This window comes from Trachemys scripta, chromosome 21 (genome assembly GCF_013100865.1).
Source record: "Trachemys scripta elegans isolate TJP31775 chromosome 21, CAS_Tse_1.0, whole genome shotgun sequence".
NCBI classification, from domain to species: domain Eukaryota; kingdom Metazoa; phylum Chordata; order Testudines; family Emydidae; genus Trachemys; species Trachemys scripta.
In genome coordinates this window covers 6404120-6423066 of record NC_048318.1, presented here as the reverse complement: position 1 = coordinate 6423066, position 18947 = coordinate 6404120, and the positions used below count along the sequence as shown (strand labels likewise).

The 18947-nt window shown below is 45.6% G+C and overlaps 1 protein-coding gene across 2 annotated transcripts; it reads left to right on the top strand.

Moving 5' to 3' along the window:
- The first annotated feature begins 1403 nt into the window (after nucleotides 1–1403).
- Nucleotides 1404–17429, top strand: LOC117868680 (transmembrane protein 45B-like). Of its 2 annotated transcripts, none has more exons than XM_034754871.1 (7): nucleotides 1404–1443; nucleotides 6864–6983; nucleotides 10169–10354; nucleotides 11724–11933; nucleotides 13203–13387; nucleotides 14452–14597; nucleotides 15466–17429. In XM_034754871.1, exons 3-7 carry the CDS (start codon nucleotides 10171–10173, stop codon nucleotides 15605–15607), a joined length of 867 nt encoding a protein of 288 aa, XP_034610762.1. In that variant the 5' UTR covers nucleotides 1404–1443; nucleotides 6864–6983; nucleotides 10169–10170; the 3' UTR covers nucleotides 15608–17429. The 2 variants fall into 2 exon arrangements, with proteins under 2 accessions (XP_034610762.1, XP_034610761.1); XM_034754870.1 differs by lacking the exon at nucleotides 1404–1443 and adding an exon at nucleotides 4943–5153.
- The last annotated feature ends 1518 nt before the right edge of the window (nucleotides 17430–18947 follow it).

The following is an 18947-nucleotide window of genomic DNA, read 5'->3' as shown; positions in this document are numbered from 1 at the left end:
CTCCCAAACAAAGAGCACAAACAAAAGCCTTCCCCCCACCAAGATTTGAAAGTATCTTGTCCCCTTATTGGTCCTTTGGGTCAGATGTCAGCCAGGTTACCTGAGCTTCTTAACCCTTTACAGGGAAAAGGATTTTGGAGTCTCTGGCCAGGAGGGATTTTATAGTACTGGACACAGGACAGCTGTTACCCTTCCCTTTATAATTATGACAAGGGGTTTCACTCAATTTAATAAAATCACTACCAACAGCATGTCCTGATTACTCTAAAGATGGTAACTCGGTTAAATAGAGAGATGGGATAGCCCTATTACCGTATAATATTTCTCTATACAAAAGCTCACTGTGGTGATGATTATTGGTTTGCCTCTATTTACAGAGCCAAAATTTGTAAACCTTTTACAACTTCCTAAGTAACTAAAGAGTTTAAAAAAAAATGTGTGGAGAGGAACATGCCACAAATGGTATTAATGGAGGAGCAGACTCGAAAGTCCAGGAGTGGACGGGGATCTGGGTTGATGGGTTTTCGTAACATTTAAAGAAAATCCAAAGCTGAGCGAAAAGAGTGGATTAAGAGTGTCACAATCCACAGCATCAGACCAGGCAGCTTACTCAGGGCAGGTCTTCACTACAGGGGGGGGGTGTCGATTTAAGATACGACGTATCGGAGCCGACTTACCCCGCTGTGAGGACGGCAGCAAAATCGATCTCCGCAGCTCCCCGTTGACGGCGCTTACTCCCACCTCCGCTGGTGGAGTAAGTGTGTTGATTCGGGGATCGATTGTCACGTCCCAACGAGACGCGATAATTCGATCCCCGAGAGATCGATTTCTCCCTGCCAATTCAGGCGGGTAGTGTAGACCTAGCCTCAGGTCAGGGAGGGTATGGCACCTTTACATTTTTCTTTTCATCATTCTCCCAGTCCTGCAAAGCCTGGTTGGAAATGATATTTTGGAAAGCAAGACCTTGGCGAGAGCTGGCAAAACGCAGCGAGTGGAACAGCCCAGTCTGAGAAGTGCCAGTCAGGGAGCTGATTTGAAGGGCTTATCGCTGGATTGCAGTGACAGACCATTGTGACGTTGTACAGTCTATATGGTTTTATAAAAATATGATAATAAGTGAATATAATGTAACTGGGATATACTTCATGCAAAAGGTCTCTTGTAAGGTATCATTACAAAGCTTACACTCTACGAGTGTGGTCATCCTATTTGTATAAATGTACCACTCTTGTATCTGAAACTAGAAATATGAAATATAACTCTGAGGCCCCATTGTAATTATGCAAAGTGTGGGCCATTAACAGAACGAGAGAGAGGAGCCATCATGAAGAATCCCCTAGCTACCACCTGAGCTGGAACAAGAGCTGTACCAGGGGAAAGGATTGTGCTCACGCCTGGAAGGTGTCCAGTCTGAGGAAAAAACTTACTGAAGCATCTCTGAGGGTGAGAGTATCTGTATTCAGTTTGATTAGACAGATCTGCGCATTTTATTTTATTTTATTTTGCTTGGTGACTTATTTTGTTCTGTCTGTTACTACTTGGAACCACTTAAATCCTACTGTCTGTATTTAATAAAATCACTTTTTACTTATTAACTAACTCAGAGTATGTATTAATACCTGGGGGAGCAAACAACTGTGCATCTCTCTCTATCAGTGTTATAGAGGGCGAACAATTTATGCGTTTACCCTGCATAAGCTTTATACAGGGTAAAACGGATTTATTTGGGTTTAGACCCCATTGGGAGTTGGGCATCTGAGTGCTAAAGACAAGCACACTTCTGTGAGCTGTTTTCAGGTAAACCTGCAGCTTTGGGGCAAGTAATTCAGACCCTGGGTGTGTCTGGCTCAGCAAGACAGGGTGCTGGAGTCCTGAGCTGGCAGGGAAAACAGGAGCAGAGGTAGTCTTTGCACATCAGGTGGCAGCTCTCGGGCGGGGTTCTGTGATACAACCTGTCACAACCATGTTTATGAATTTCCAGTGCACTACAGGGGTTCCATTTTTGCTAATCCATGTCTAGGTTTAAATGGTCAACCCAGGAGCCAGTAACTTTGAGAAACTGCAAACCAGGATCTAATGACTTCGGCATTGTCTAGCTTAGGGGAGAAAATGGTATTTTGTTATAAAAAAACCTCACGCTGGCAAGTATACTTTAATCAAGTGGGGTTTAAAACGTGTTAGCACCTACCTCAGACAGTTTTTAACACCTTTAAGATATGTTCACTGGGTGTGGTCAAGCAGTGGTTCCTCCAATTGTTTTCATGGTAGCAGGGTGTCCAGGTGAGTTTACATGTCATTTGTGTAAAACAGAATTAACGATCCCCACTCATAGTTTCTCCCTGAGCAGAGTGACAGAGAAAGAACGGATCACCAGGGGAAGATGCTAATGCACTTCGGACAGGGGCTCAGACACTACATTGACGAGGGCTGTAAGAACCTGACTAGCACAGATTTCAGAGTAGCAACCGTGTTAGTCTGCATCTGAAGAAGTGGGCTGTAGTCCACGAAAGCTTATGCTCTAATAAATTTGTTAGTCTCTAAGGTGCCACAAGTACTCCTGTTCTTTTGACTAGAACAGAACAACCCTTGAGGCAACTCCTAGAAATACCACACCTCAGGGAGGCCCAAGGGTCCAGGGATCGCACACAGCAGTGGCATCTGCTACCTGTCCCCCCCTTCCACAGGCTGCATTGCATCCCCCCAACTCCCCCTTACACACACACACACACACACACACACTTTCCCTTTGTTGGAACTTCCTTATATGCTTCCTACAAGAATTGCTAACGCTAGAGACCTCTCCTGTGCCTGCTCTCTCGCTGTGAGCTCATCCCAGAGCTAGGCACAGCCGGGCCCTCCAAGCAGCAGCAATCAGAGTAAAATAGATCAAACAACAGAACTAGCACAGTATTGCCGGGAAAGCAGGTGCTCAGAGGAGGGATTTCCAGACTAGATAGGCTACTGCTGGAACCTCCCTCCCAGTAATGAGCACGTGGGAGAAGGATCTGGCAATCCAAGTTAGTGCTGAGCAACAGGAAGTGCTGAATGCAGCCAGGGCAACGATATCCATAAATGCTACCTATAGTTACATCTGCTGTAACAGTCTGCATCACACCAGGGAAGTGATCCAGACTCTGGGCAGACAACTGCAAGGCTCCTGCAGATGTCCTAGGGACAGGGTCCTTCATGCCCATGCTACTCTATAAACATCCTGGGGGCAGTTGCTGAAGCTGTTGGGGATGCTAGTGACTAGGGCCCAGATTCTCAAAGGCGCCTACCTCCCACTGATTTCAGGGGCAATCAGGTGCCGAAATACCTTTGAGGATCTGGGTATAGGACTCCTTTCCATTTCCAGCTCTGTCATGGACCTGCTGGGTGACTTTGGGTAAGTCACCTTGTCTTTCCGTGCCTCAGTTTCCCATCTGTCGTGACATAGCGCCTGGGGCTCTCTGGCAGGTTCTCCATTAGGCAGGGTGCTGTACCAACGCAGTAAAAAAAGTCCCTGTGCTAAAGCATTTACAGTCTATGTTAATGATAAAAAGCAACAGGTGGATGAAACAAACAAACACACAGCTGTAAAGTGCTTGAGAGCTCTCAGTGAAAGCCATCTAGAAGAGTTAAGTACAGTTAAAGTGAAAGCTGCTGCTGAATTGGTGTTTGGAACTTAATGTCACCCTACAAAGGCATTTGATCTTGTGTTTGTGGCACAGAATGGGGAGTCAGGAGTTTTGGGGGCCAGGAGGGGGGTTTCTGTCTCAGCCAGTGATTCTCTGTAGCTTTGGGCAAGTCATTTCACCTCTCCGAGCCACAGTCCCTCTCTCTGAGATCACATACCTCTCAGGAAGGGAACGAGGGTAAATTCAGTCACATTTGCAAAAGGTAAAGTACTGAAACAAATCCATGATTAGCTACACTTCATGGTGGCCACTCTCCGGCACAGAGATTCAAAACCTCTTGTTGACAGCCTCTTCCTGCTTTAAAAGCACACATCAATAGAGCCAATAATTGACAATTGCTGTTAGCAGTAGAGGGGGAAGGTCTTTGAGATGAAGCTGAACGCTTCCTATTCCATCCTCCAGAGGGCAATAATGAAACTCACATTATTCTGTTATTGGTGGCCATCTGATCAAGAGGAAAGAGGATCTGCTTTCTCAGTCATGGAAATACCAGTGATTTGGGAGGAGAAACGGGGCTTACTTGGGAGTTTTGCCTAACAACTAAGTGAGGACATTGGGGTTTGGCTCCAAATACAGATGTTCAACAGAAGAGGAAGCATCCGCAGTCGGAAAGGAGAGGGCATTTCTCCAGGAAGACAGCATACAAAGAACGTGTCGATGGCAGCTCTAAAATGACACAGCTGAAGAGCTGGAACGGGACCCACCAATGTGGAAGTGGGTGCTCTTATTTGCTTCTTTATGAGATACAGCAAGGGCCTAACACGTGGCTGGGCTTTTCCTGCTTGGGCTTTTGCACTGGAAACTGGATCTCCTCCGCCCAATTTTCCTCGGAAGACTCTATGGAGGACTGGAGAATTAAAAGGATTATGGCATTAAAAGTACTATGGGTGAAATCCTCGTTCTATTGACTTCAATGGAGGCCAGATTCACCTCATGCATTTAAATCTGAATGAGAAATATTTAGTTAGACACTGATTTTAACAATGTATTTAACTCAGAGAAACACTTGGGAGAAAAGGTCGGTGTTAAAGAGTCAACAGACTCCCTCACCCCTTTGATTAAAGAATAAGAAAGCTCACACTCCACAACTCTGAGACCTCCAGTGAGGCTACCAGAAGCACTAGGGGAGTCCAGACTTGATATTCCTAAGGTTAATAAAAGGTCGGGGGAGGGATTGAAGACTTCTGCATAGCTCATCACAAAGAGGCAAAAGGCACAGTTTAATTTTATTCCCTTTGCTTGTCACCTTTCACAAGGAGAGCGAGCTGGGGTCCATCAGAGAATGTCCTGCCCCCTGCACCAGCTTGATTGGCAGAAGAACACTTCAGTCAGGAAGTCAGAATATTTGTGCTGGGACGGGGTGAAGGAGTATGAGCAACGTGTGTCAGATGAGCTGTGGAACAGCTGCAATCGGAGGGGAGAGATGATAAGAGGACCTATGGCAGAGTTACAGGCCATCTCTTTGGGATGTGAAAGGTAACAAGAAGGGTTTCTACAGGTATGTTAGCAACAAGGAAAAGGTCAGGGAAAGTGTGGGACCCTTAATGAATGGGAGGGAGACAACCTAGTGAGAGATGATGTGGAAAAAGCTGAAGTACTCAATGCTTTTTTTTTTTTTTTTGCCTTGGACTTCACAGACAAGATCAGCTCCCACACTGCTGTCCTGGGCAACACAGTATGGGGAGGAGGTGAGCAGCCCTCAGGGGTGAAAGAACAGGTTAAGGACTATTTAGAAAAGCTGGACGTGCACAAGTCCATGGGTCCAGACAGGGTTTTTGCCGCCCTAGGCAGCAGCGCTCCTCCTCTGAGCATTCAGGGGGGCTGGGGTCTTTGGGACACTTCAGCGGCGGGTCCAGGAGCGAGTGAAGGACCCGCCGCCGAATTTCCGCCGAGGGCGGCAAAATGCCGCCGCCTTTATCAGCTGTGTTCACACGTTCAGCCTGCCTCTGCTTCCCAACCGTTAAGCATGGAACGTTCAGTCATCAGGCCTCCCATGGTCTCTTCTGGATTCTCCATTCATAGGCGTTGGCTCTATTCAACTCTCGCTGGCGGTCTTCATACCGACTCAGCTTTTGTGGGTAAAAAAACCCACTTCTTCAGATGCATTTGAAGAACTGGGATTTTTTTTATCCATGAATGCTTATGCCCAAATAAATCGGTTAGTCTTTAAGATGCCACCGGACTCCTCATTGTCTCTATGACTGGTCATCAGCAGAGTGATAATCCAAGCAGGGACAGAGATGTGAGCTGGTTGGGTAGTGGAGCAGCATGCTCGGGGAGAGGACAGGAGGGTTAGGATGAGAGGGCCGGGAATGCTAACTAGGGCCAGCAAGGGGGACATCTTGCCCCAGTCCACACTAAAATGAGGGCCCTTTGTACAGGCCTCTCATGGATGCCACATCATGGGGCTGATCACAGAACTTAGCTTTTGATTGCTGTTTTAAATTAATGGAGATATCCTATCTCCTAGAACTAGAAGGGACCTTGAAAGGTCATTGAGTCCAGCCCCCAGCCTCCACTAACAGGACCAAGTACTGATTTTGCTCCAGATCCCTAAGTGGCCCCCGTAAGGATTGAACTCACAACCCTGGCCAATGCTCAAACCACTGAGCTATCCCTCCCCTCCTACACATTTTCCAACACATTGATATTTAGGTCTTAAAGGTCTTGCTTTAAAAACTCTTTCAAACTAGGCAAATTATTATACTCAAATTTCACATTCTCTTCCATGCTTTCTTACTACGTTTGGCAATTACCCAAGCAGTTTCTGTTTAAACTTTCTTCTCACCTTGATTCTTTAACATTTGTTAAAGATTCAGTTCCCTTGCCCACTCAATTAAAAAAGCACTTGAGACCTCCCAGAGATTCTCCACCAACACCATTCCTGGTATTTCTAAGATTAAAAAACAACAACAAGCCGTACGTGTTCCCCCACTTTTCCTTTATGCCTCAAAGCAAAATTGGGATGAGAGGCTAATTAAAAATTATAACATTCAAGTGACATTTAAATCAGAGAGGTGAAGCAACGTAAGGAAATCTCATTAATACAAAGACCATGAATGTGGGGAAAGAGATTATAGAAGATTCAGCAGTTCTATGGATAAGGTGTTGCAAAAGAAGGGAACACCCACAGATTTTGAAATTTGGAATGTTCATGCTCCTGTCTATTCTCCACCTTATTACCAGGGGAACAACCCTGAGCCTGCCGTAGCTCATACAGCATCCTGAGATCAAGAGGGGGCAGATGCACCTTGCTCTCTGCAGCCAGGCGGACAGACTGTGAGCAGAGTGGCGTAGGCAGCACAGGTAAGTTCCTCTTGGCTCCTCCTCATCCCACAATGGGGACTATAACTATAAGTTGTATACATAGGTACTTATGTGGGGCCGGGCCACTCAGACTGGAAACTGATGATGGATCAGAGGGGGCAGCATCATTTGGATGCTAAAGAGGTGGTCACAGGGGGACACCACGAAGCTTTGTGTAGTCTGTTATCCAGACTTTGCTGGTAGAAGTGCAGGTCCTTGGGGAGGGAAAAGACCCTGGGAGTGAGTCCGGGAGCACAGCGATTCCTGCAGTTACATGCCTTCTCCTCACCTCCCCGAAGTCTCTTGGGGGGTCTCCCTCAAGCCCCTAAGCAAATGGATAGTGTTGAGGATGAGAATAGAGAGTTAATCTATGTGGTGGTGGAAGATACAGAGAGTGTGACCAATATTTTGGATCCATCAAAACTCCCCCATCTCCAGGAAAACTGACTTTAAGCCTCCTCCTGCTTCAGGTTTACAAGCAATAAATAATGGAAAGAGAAATATCACTGAAGTTATTAAGTTAACTAAAAGAATCTGAACTCCCACCTTGTTGAATGAAACCCTAGGAGAGAGACGGGTGGGGAGGTGAATATGCAGAATACTGTATAGCGCCTTTGCAATACAACAGCTTTTTAATGGGTTAAACTCTAGTCAGAGGCCAAGGAGCTTCAGAAAAGCTGCTATAATCTTCTCTGCTAAATAATACATAACATTGCAAAACAGTAGTAATAACCACCTCAAACTCGTATGACAATAGCAAGGCTAGATTGTCATTACTGGGTAGTTTTGAAATTTTTATATGATTCACAACTGCTAGCTAGAAAATTAATGATAAGTTGATAAAAACTAATAAAAACTTCAGATAAGTTTTTGGGTTTTTTTGTTTTTGTTTTTTTTTTTACTGCTCAGAGGTATTATTATTATTAGAGTGGATCGGGAATTTTTTGATAGCGGTTTTTCAACGGAAAATGCCAATTCCTTGAGCTAGGACAGGTGCACTCACCAATAGCTTGGAGGGATGGGCACCCATCTGAGCTGTGGGAGATCCAGCTTCAAGTCTCTGTGGTGCCTGATGCAGACAAGAGACTTGCACTAGAGTTTCCACCATCCCAGGTGAGTGCTGTAGCCAGCAGACTATTGGCTGTTCCGGGGTGACTTGCACACGCTTGCTCTCTGTCTGGGTTTTTCTTTGTAAAAATACTTGGTAAGCTCTTCATTGGTTTCCTCCCAATGGAATGTGAGAGGTACCGGTGAAAAATAGGCCTGCAATGGTTAATAATAACCATTAATTCTTCCTGGCCCTCAAAAATCAGAGAAACTATCCTCATCTGTTTACTCAAAAATACGATCCACCGACCGAGTCCTGAACGCCACCTAGGAAGTAAAGACAACAAGGGTATGGTGTACATGATTAAAAAAAAACCTGCAGCATCGAGTCTCTGAGGACAGGTCTACAGGGGCTTATGTTATGGCACTATAAAAAGCATTGTAGATATTCAGGGTTGGACTGGAACTGGGGATCCGAAACCCACCCTTTGCCCCAGGCTTCAGAGCCCAAGCAGGAATGTCTACACGGCTATTCTTAGTACCGTAGCGCAAGCCCAAGCCTGTAGATATGGGCTCTGAGACTCCCTGCCTCGGGGAAATATGTAGACATACCCTAAGAAAACAGCTGACATTGTACAGGATGCAGAGTAGAAGCCGTGTTAGTCTGTATCCGCAAAAAGAACAGGAGTACTTGTGGCACCTTAGAGACTAACAAATTTATTAGAGCATAAGCTTTCGTGGACTACAGCCCACTTCTTCGGTCTAACCACCGATGAGTGAGAGGTTCACTTCTCCAAGAATAGAAACTAAGATGGGCAGATGTTCTTCTTGCCTAAGCAGGAAACTCCTGATTTACAATATGGCCAAATTTTCTCTCCCCCTCCTCCTGGCCTCGGTAAAAAGAACCCCTAAAAAGGACAAAAGCTCTCAGTTCTGATACCTGGCACCACAGTACCCCTAGAGGCTGAGGAGCAGTTGAAGGGAAAGTCCAGCCCAGAGCGGCTGCCCCAAAGACAACGCATGCTCAGTGGGTTCTTTGGGAACGACACGTAGTCTATTCAGCACTATGAGCTGTAAGGAGAAGGCGCGTGCTCTGTATAGAGGAAATCTTTGGAGAGTTTAGTTGCTAGACTCTAACAAGTCTTTGCTGCATGTGTGTGAACAGAGATTTTCCAGAGACTTCTAACTTGGGCTAATTTGGATAAATTTTCACAGGGATGCCCAAAGACATATGCCCTGGCACTATAGCCACCACCCACCTCTACCCCGCTAAATTTCAAGTATTTGCTCCAAATCATGGGGGAACTATAGCTTCTCAACAAAACAGTTGAAAGATTTTTTTTTTTTAAAAAGATGGACAAAATGTGTTTTTTCCTAATCTTGTTCTCAAAAATGGCCCAGCTGTTTTAGCTGAAATTTTCCCCAAAAATTTTGCCTGAGGCAGACACCTAAATGGGAAATTTCAGCTCAAACTATTAACATCTGGCAAAGTTATAAGCAACTGAAAACAGGGTCTTATAAATAGGAAGTGTTGGAACAACCTTAACTGTACACAGTCCTACCTACACTGGCTATAATATACAATAATAATACAAGTTGTCACCTCATTATTCACCCGCTCTTCCACGTCACTAGAACATCAGTCCTAGAAACAGGCATAGAAAAAAGCCATCCTAAGAGCCTCTTTCTCATGAAATAATTGCCACCTGCAAAGCCATACCCCATTCTGGCGTCAGAGCCAAAGTCCCCATAAACTATTTTAAATACAATCCTTTCCAAAGCCAGTGACATTTTACTCTCTATGATCATGGTGGCTGGAAACCTACCTGGGATCTCAGAAAAAGAAGAAAAGATTGAGGTGGGAATTAGTATTATAAACACAATAAATCCTGATTATTGAAGTCAAATTTTCAAACCTGGGTGGGTAAAGGAATCAACAGGATCTGTAGGTGCTCAGGACTTTTGAAAAACAATCAGCCCTTTATGAATAGGCTGGGAAGAATTGCTCATTTTGCTTGCTAGTTATAAATGCTGTAATACAATACAAATCACAGTTACCTGTGTAATTAAGAGCATCAGAAAACCTCATTTGCTTTCCAGCATGAACACTGATTGCTTTCTCTTTTCATGACACTCAGGGATGAAAAACTTTGAAGGTCATGCCCTGCCAGGGTGCTACTTCCTGGCAGTTGGGGTCCTGTGGTCTGTGAAATACCCCATCAAGTATCTCATGCAGAGGGAGAATGAATACATCAGCAAAAATAAGTGGTACCAGTATCTGGAGCTCCTGGAAGGGATGGGCAAAGTTATCACTGCTCTAGTGGGTAAGGATTGGAGCTCATTACCTTCCTTTCAGCTAGTAGCAGTGTGTCATTCCCCCAGCTGCCCGATGTGTCAGCACCCACACTTGTCGATCAGAATAACAAGCACCAAATAAGTTTTCTCCTATAGATAAGGCCCTACCAAATTCACAGCCATGAAAAACACATCACAGACTGTGAAATCTGGTCTCCCCCGTGAAATCTGGTCTTTTGTATGCTGTTACCCTGTACTATACACATTTCACGGGGGAGACCAGCATTTCTCAAATTGGGGGTTCCGACACAAAAGGGAGTTGCAGGGGGGTTGCAAGGTTACTTTGGGGGAGGGTGTCACGGTATTGCCACCCTTACTTCTGCGCTGCATTCAGAGCTGGGTGGCCGGAGAGCGGCGGCTGTTTGTCAAGCACCCAGCTCTGAAGATAGCTCCTCGCCAGCAGCAGCACCGAAGTAAGGGTGGCAATACCATACCATGTCACCCTTACTTCTGCGCTGTTGCTTTCAGAACTGGGCAGCCGGAGAGTGGTGGCTGCTGACTGAGGGCCCAGCTCTGCTGTCAGCAGCGCAGAAATAAGGGTGGCAATACCATACCATGGCATCCTTACTTCTGTGCTGCTGCTGGTGGCGGCGTTGTTTTCAGAGCCGCTCTCCAGCTGCCCAGCTCTAAAGGCAGTGCCACCATCAGCAGCAGCGCAGGAGTAAGGGTAGCAGTACCGAAACCTCCCCTACAATAACCTTGTGACTCCCCCCACAACTCCTTTTTGGGTCAGGAGCCTACAATTACAAACACCGTGAAATTTCAGATTTCAATATCTGAAATCATGAAATTTATGATTTTTTTAAATCCTACGACCGTGAAATTGACCAAAATGGACCGTGAATTTGGTAGGGCCCTACGTATAGACCATGGGAAAGCAGGCAGGATCTGCTCAGCAGGCTCCAATAGCCTGCCCTGTCCTCCAGTTAAAGTTCGTAGTTAGGCTGTGTTGGGCTTTTGAATAGTAATCGATCTTTCTGAAGCTAAAAGAAGGCAGATGCACCGTAAATCGTTTGCAGACTTAAGACAAGAGATCTCACTATGCTCTGCAGTAGTGCAGACTCCATGTCACATCTAGGTTAATACTGATAAAGTACTTACCTCTGTCGCAGCTGCACCTGCCTCCCTGTACCACAACAGGGCAAAGGGGGAGAGAGGAGGGCGCCACAGGCAGAGCTGGAAGGCTGGGGTAAGGGGATCCTTGCATAGCGCCTGGATTCTGATCCTTGACTCGCCTACATGCCAAACCTAGAGCAGAAAGGTGGTTAAACCCTAATAGCTTTCTCAGTGACTTGGATCCTGTTCTCCCTTCACACCTGCCCTTTTCCTGTTGGATAGGGATTCTTGCTGGACAGTTTATTCCCGAGGGCCCCCATTTGCATCTCTACGCCCAGGATCACACTTGGGTGGACCTGCTGACTTGGACACATGGAACCATGTACTTTGCTTATGTCCTCGCTGGCCTAGTGGATATTCTCATCTCCCTCCCACTTGGGCTGCCCCCAGGGCTGGATCGCTTCATGCTCTCCCAGGCGCTGTTTGTTGAAGGTTAGTAGCAACAGCACTACTGACAAAAGGCTGCGGCAGCCTAGGTAACAGATGAGTCAGAAGCTCTAATAGCAGTGGTCCCCAAACTTTTTAGGGTCACGCCCCCTCTTACCCCTGTCTGTGCTCCCCTCCCCCAAGTTGGGGCCGGGAGTGGGTCTGGGGCTCCCGGGGGGAGGGGATGCAGATGGGGTAAGGGAGCCAAGGCCAGGACTGCAGCTGGGGGCAGGGCCAGGGCCGGGACCGGGGCCAGGTGCAGAACAGCAGCCAGGCTGCAGCCGCAGATGAGACTGGAGCAGGGTGGTGCTCCCTCCCCATCCTGTGGGAACTGGCTCAGGCCCCACCGCGCCCTCCAAACTTTCCTCTGTCCTTCCCTCAGGAGGGTGTGACTCACAGTTTGGGGATCTTTGTCTTATAGATTCTGAAATCCTGTTAACTCTTCAGATCCATCAGCAACACGATGGCTATATCTATGCTACAAGCACTACAGAGGCACAATTGCAGCTATGCGGCTGTAGCATAGATGTTTCTTACGTCGACAGAAGGAGTTTTTCTGTCTATGTAGGTAATCCACCCCCCGCATAGCAATTCTTCCATCGACCGAGCCGCATTTACGCTGGGGATTAGGTTGGCTTAACTATGGTGCTCAGGGGTGTGGATTTTTTCACATCCCTGAGCAACAGAGCTAGGTCAACTTAAATGTTAAGTGTAGATCAGGCCTATGTGGCTTAAATAATTATAAAATCCTTCACATTTTTGTAAATTATTCACTTGAGATTTTCATTTCAGGGGAGGCTCTTGGCTCGTTTCAAATCAATGGCTAAGAGAGAATCTTGGAAAACCTCTGGGCACATGGGCATAGTTTCATTGTCAAAAGGAAAAAAAAAAGAGGGAATGAGACATTTTTAAAGAATGGGCAGAAACTCAGGCATCAGCACTAGAAGAAAAAGAGAGACAAAGCTCTGTTCCAAAACAGTGTGATTCAGAACAATCAGTTATTTACAGGAAGAAAGGTATTTCACACAACCTGACTTACCAACAGTCACTTATCAGTGACTTGCCTTGTCAACTGGGGACAGACTGTTTGCCTCATACTCATTTGGACAATAGGACCTGGCTTTTCCCAGAAATTCTTCCTTTACTTGCTTGCCTCAAGTTTTTAAGTGGCAACATCTCCTTTCAGAACAATAGGTCCTCTGGTTGGCTCTTTGCATCCAGTTCTTCACTAATCATTTAAGCAGTATTAGCACGATTTGGTTTGAATTTTGGCAGGTTTTCTCTTTTATTTTCATGCCCATCACCGCCCCGCGCTGGATCAGCACATCCACTCATTGATGCTCATTGCCATATTTGGTGGTGCCCTCTGCTCCCTTCTGGAAGTGTTCATGCGAGATCACCCAATCCTGGAGCTCTTAAGGACTACCACGTTCCTTCTCCAAGGATCCTGGTTCTTGCAGGTTTGTAATTCTTACTCTGTACTTTCAGCTTGATTGACCAATATCTTGGGACCAGCACAACTAACAGCTCTCCGGGTTACAGCAGTTCTCTCTCCAGGTTATAATTGTACACATCAGTTCTTAAAACTTTACCTCCGATTTGGTAGAAAAAAACCACAGATACACATTTGTAAGACTAAGAGCGGCTCAGCCTGGGAATGTTGGTCATTTTGTTGCATTCACAACTTAATAGAATCAGGACTCATCTAGAAGCCAAGCAAGTCTTGCACTGTGCTCTCAAGGTCAGCAGCCTTGGGCTCTGTCAGACAAGCAGGGAGAGCAAATTCCAGAGATTAGAACCTAAGTCCTGCCCCCTTCTGACTAAATTCAAAGGTAAGGACAGTCAGGACAAACCTCAGATGATCTCAGCTGACCAGCTGGTGCATCGGGAAAATAGAATAGGCTAGTGGTTAAAGTGCCAGCCTTGGACTTGGGAGACCTGGATTCAATCCCCTGCTCTGCCACAGACCACTCGTGTGACCTTGGGCAAGTCACTTAGTGTCTCTGTGCCTCAACTCCCCACCTGTAAAATGGGGATATTAATACCTCCCTATCTCACAGGGATATTATGACGATAAAGAAAAACTGGATAGTTCTCCCATTACTATACTAATGTCAGTACCCCAGATGGGCTGTCTCTATAGCCAGGACCCAAACCACATAGGGCTTTGCAGATTAAAAACACACTTGAAATTTCACCTGGATGCACACAAGGACCCAGTGCAATATACCCATTGTAGTCAGTCACTCAGCAAATTCTGCATTCCTTGAAGTGTCTGGATGGTTTCCAATGGCAGTCCCAAGACAGCACGTTAGAACAGTCTCATCAGCAGGTAAAATTGGTGTGCAAATCTGCAGGAAGGCACAGGTACAAAAGAAGTGCAATCTCCTAGACAGACACTAGAGTACAATGGGGAGCCTTTGGTCAGTGTATCCATATTTGATACTGAAGCTGTGTAATAAAGGAGAGGATGGGGCGTTGGAAGAGCTGGCCTGCTCATCATATCACCACTTATTCTAACTAGATCGGGTTTGTGCTGTACCCACCATGGGGAGGGCCAGGCTGGGACCAGACTGATCATGAAAACATCATGTTCCTCACCATGTGCTTCAGCTGGCACTATATAGGTGCTCTCCTCCTCTTTATTATCAACTACACCATCGTTTACTGGTACGTAGTGGGGCCAGGTGGTGGGAGGCAGGATGGGAGAATGGTCTGTGCAGACATGACAGTAACTAGCCCTGGTTTGTGCCAGTCACACACAACAGATAACAGAACTGCTTATATGCAGTGGGCAAAGATCTCCCATTATTTGTACTGTGGTAGCACCAAGAGGCCCCCAATGAGGGATCAGCCCCTCCCCGTGCACATTCCTAACAAAAATATGACCCCCGCCCCGCCCTACAGAGTTTATCATCTATGTATCGGGTGAGAAAACAAATGGGGGAGTGAGATTATTCTGACTGATGTAATAAGCAGGGGTTTCAGCACTGCCTAGCCATTGTCAATGGTGGGTATATGGACTTATTCCATGGGTGAACAAGCCCCTAACGTAGCAACTTTAGATGTTCAATTCAAAATAAAACGCACTGAACATTTCCCCCTTCTGAACTTATTTAAGCACTAGAGCAGCAAACAGAGGTGACATTTAACTGCTTCACTGCTGCCAAAATATAAATTCACTCCAGATACAGTTTGGTACGGAACATCCAGTCCATTGAGTTACATGTTGTAGATAGGCAAGATGAGCCTAGGGTACCCTGGAGAAAACATGCCTACTTGACTATCCAAGATGTGGTATACTCAGCACCACTGGGGTTAAACTAATGGCTCACGATTTGGATCGTCTATTTAGGACCTGCATAATGAGAGGCAACCCTTCACAGACAACAGGACCTTGTTAAAATTTAACCCTGAAGATTAAGAAATATGCAAAAAAGTCATAAATCTTAGTTCTCTCACTTGATTCATTTCCTGACGATGGGAGGCTGTCTCATAGCTTATTAACTATGCCTGTATCAATATTAATCTGTTACAGTTGCATTGAGAAGTGGAAGAAATATGGCAGTCGGGGAAAAGTTGGGAGTTCGACATTCAACATGAGTTCGTATACTCCTCTCCTACTGGGAATGGATAACGTGGAAAATGTTGACTCCATGCTGGGGTCTCTTCCTTCCTAGAAGCCAGGAGGGTTTTCCTGCCCCCAAATAACATGGCTGCAGATTTGTCATGGTGGTTTTTTAACAAAAAAAATCACAGCGAGCTCACAGTACATTTAGTAAAAGTCTCAGGTTTAGGAAGAAATGTTAAAATCACCAGGGGGACATGTCAGAGTGGTGTAGGGTGACCACATGTTCAGATTTTATAGGGACAGTCCCAATTTTTGGGTCTTTTTCTTATATAGACTCCTATTACCCCCCACCCCATCCAGATTTTTCACTTGCTGTCTGGTCACTGTAGAGTGGTGGTGTTGGGTCTTGCCCCTAGGGGATGGAAGGCCCTTGGGGAAGGATTGGGCCTACCCCCAAAGACTGGGAGACCCTGGGGGAGGTTGCAGAGTGACCCCATCCCACACTCACCCTGCAGTGGGGCGCCTGTGCCCTGAGGCCTCCCAGAGACATCATGGACCAATGGATTAAAAACCAAACACAGCATCTGATGCCCACCCACCCCCATGACAAACGTGCAGCTCCACAAATAACTAGTGAGAAGAAAAATGGATGGGGAAGCCGGAGATCGAGGTTCAATTCCTAGCTCCTCCCAAACATTCCCCTGTGATTCTAGCCAAGTCCCTTAACCTTTCTGTGCCTCGGTTAATCAACTGTAAAAATGAGGACAACAATACTTCCTTTCCACCACTATCTAGTCTATTCAGTTTGTAAGCTCTCCAGGGCAGAGGCCATCTCCTTATGTATGTACAGCACCTAGCACAAAGGGGATGTGATCTAGATGCTCTAGATTACAGCTGGGCAAAAATATTTCACACAATTTATTTGCTGAAAAAATGCAATACTGATCAACCCCAATTCACATGATCGCCCCCTCCGGCTTAGATGCCATTCACAAAACAGAAGAAAGGTATCACCACCTCTTCTTCTTCTGTTTGTTGTGTGAATCTAGCCCTTTAAGAATGTCCAAAAACATTTGTTTCAGGTCAAATGACGTGCTTCATTGAACCCAAAACAGATTTTTTCAGTTCAGCAACATTTTTTCAGTTTTCAAATTCAGTTCAATCAGCGCCCTCCCCCCCCCTTTTTTTTAAATCAGAACGGCCAACTGAAAAATGAATTATTCACCCAGCTAGACTCTAGCCACTACTGTAAATGCAAATGAATGTACACTAGCTATCATTCAGTTCTCTTTCAGCGGAATATAAAGGAACTTAAGCAAAGTGACTTACAGTGGGAGTCTTAAGCACTTTGAGAATTTTGCTCATCATCATCATCCCATTCCTATCCTCGCTGTTAAGACAGAAACCCTTTCCATTAAACAGAAACAGCAGCACATTCTCCCTTCCCACATAACAACGCTGCCTGTTCTGATGCCTGTTGCTCTGGGGTGTAACATTTGTGCCTTTAAGGTGTTTAAGGCAAAAGCGCAGGCGTTGGCCTGGCAGTCAGCTCTTGAACTACGTAAACAATACTTGACAGAAAGATGACTAAGTATTGAAAATAGGCACCAGGTACAGGACTGGAGTCACAAGTACTAAATCTGGATCTGCCAGGGACATTCTCCGCTACTTTGGCCATGTCGCAGTTACATGCTTCAGTTTCCGTTTTCTAAAGAGAGAGAGAGTCGGAAAAAGGTTTCCCTACGTCATCTACAGTGTAAGAATTATTGTAAAGCATTCTGAAGATGAAAAGTGGTACCTAACATTTAAATCATGGTCTGGAAAGTCATTTTCATTGAGAACCACCCTAGGAGTATCTCCAAGGCGAGTTTCTAGCCGTCAGGGTGCCCTGTACAGTTACAGAACAGACTGGCTTCATTTTTTTTAGTACATACTACTGTTGAGTCTGAACTTTTGATGAGCTTAAACTTAACCCAGACTTGATATCTCTGTCTGAACTTTTAATCAAAGCTCTGACCTGCGAACTACTCATGACACCCCCCTCCCCTTAAGTAGCCATCTCCCCTTTTCTCTTTTTGAATTTACATTTTAACCTGTTTTATCCTGTAGAATCTTGATTGATTATACATGACCATTATGATCTGTTAATCACTTTGTTTACTTCTGTGTATAAATATTGATGCTCACCCCTAATAAACTTGCCACACTTACTCTGAAGCCTTTCAAGCTAAGGATAGTGTGAGCCCGTTGATCAACGAATTGGTGTCTGGTCTCTGACAGATTGTGAGCCCCATACCAACTCCGCACGAACTCGGGTGCTGGAGAGGTGAGTGAGGACTTGCTTTTTTACCTAACACTACGACAGTGTACCCCATAAGGCTTTATGGGGAGGGGGTGCTTATAAATGTATGTATGACATAACTGGAATATGTTTTGTGCTGCCTGTGCCATGTAACATATCTCCGTAAAGGTTATGGTCTACTATATCTATTCATCCTAGTTGTACATATATATATCATTTTCTACTTGAGGTTAAGAATATGGGCTGTATGCTTGCTTGGTTTCTAAGTAAGCTTTGTGAGGCATTTGGTCAGCTTCTTTAGGAAGGAATTCGCCAGGTTAAGTACCTGATCAGGAAACACTTGGGGAACAATGCATCTTGGAATGCTCCAATCCACATGAGAAGTCTTCCTGGAGACATGCAAGATACCATGTGGACAATGGCATCGGCCTGTAAAGACTGAGTCATGCAGGGGCATGTGACTTGCCCAGGTGACTCCAGAACTCCATCTTGGAGCTGGACTTTGCATAGGAGGGAGGTCTCCACCCACAAGAGTCTATTTAAACCCACTGGAGACCCCTCCATTTTGTCTTCAGCTGGCTAAAGAAGGAGCCTCTCCACCCCCCTAGGATACTTGAAGGAGACTGAAACAAAGGACAGTAACTACAGGGGGTGTGAGTGATTGCTGGACCCAGGCTAAAAGGAGATTAGCCTGTAAAAGGGAGTGCTCTGGAACTGAGGAAATTATCTGTATTTAGTTTGATTAGACATAGATTTGCGCATTTTATTTTATTTTGCTTGGTGACTTACTTTGTTCTGTCTGTTACTACTCTGAACCACTTAAATCCTACTGTCTGTATTTAATAAAATCACTTTTTATTTAGTAATTTACTCAGAGTATGTATTAATACCTGAGGGAGCAAACAGCTGTGCATATCTCTCTATTAGTGTTATAGAGGGCGAACCATTTATGAGTTTGCCCTGCATAAGCTTTACGCAGGGTAAAACGGATTTATCTGGGTTTAGACCCCATTGGGAGTCGGGCATCTGAGTGCTAAAGACAAGCACACTACTGTGAGCTGTTTTCAGGTAAACCTGCAGCTTTGGGACAAGCGATTCAGACCCTGGATCTGTGTTAGAGCCAGACGGGAGTGGCTGGCTCAGCAAG

Bases quoted from the DNA above. Each gene is read 5' to 3' on its own strand.
- LOC117868680 (XM_034754871.1), top strand. From the start codon at position 10,171: ATGAAAAACTTTGAAGGTCATGCCCTGCCAGGGTGCTACTTCCTGGCA. The intron at 10,355-11,723 runs GTAAGGATTGGA...CCTGTTGGATAG, and splicing joins AGTTATCACTGCTCTAGTGG to GGATTCTTGCTGGACAGTTT. The intron at 14,598-15,465 runs GTACGTAGTGGG...AATCTGTTACAG, and splicing joins AACTACACCATCGTTTACTG to TTGCATTGAGAAGTGGAAGA.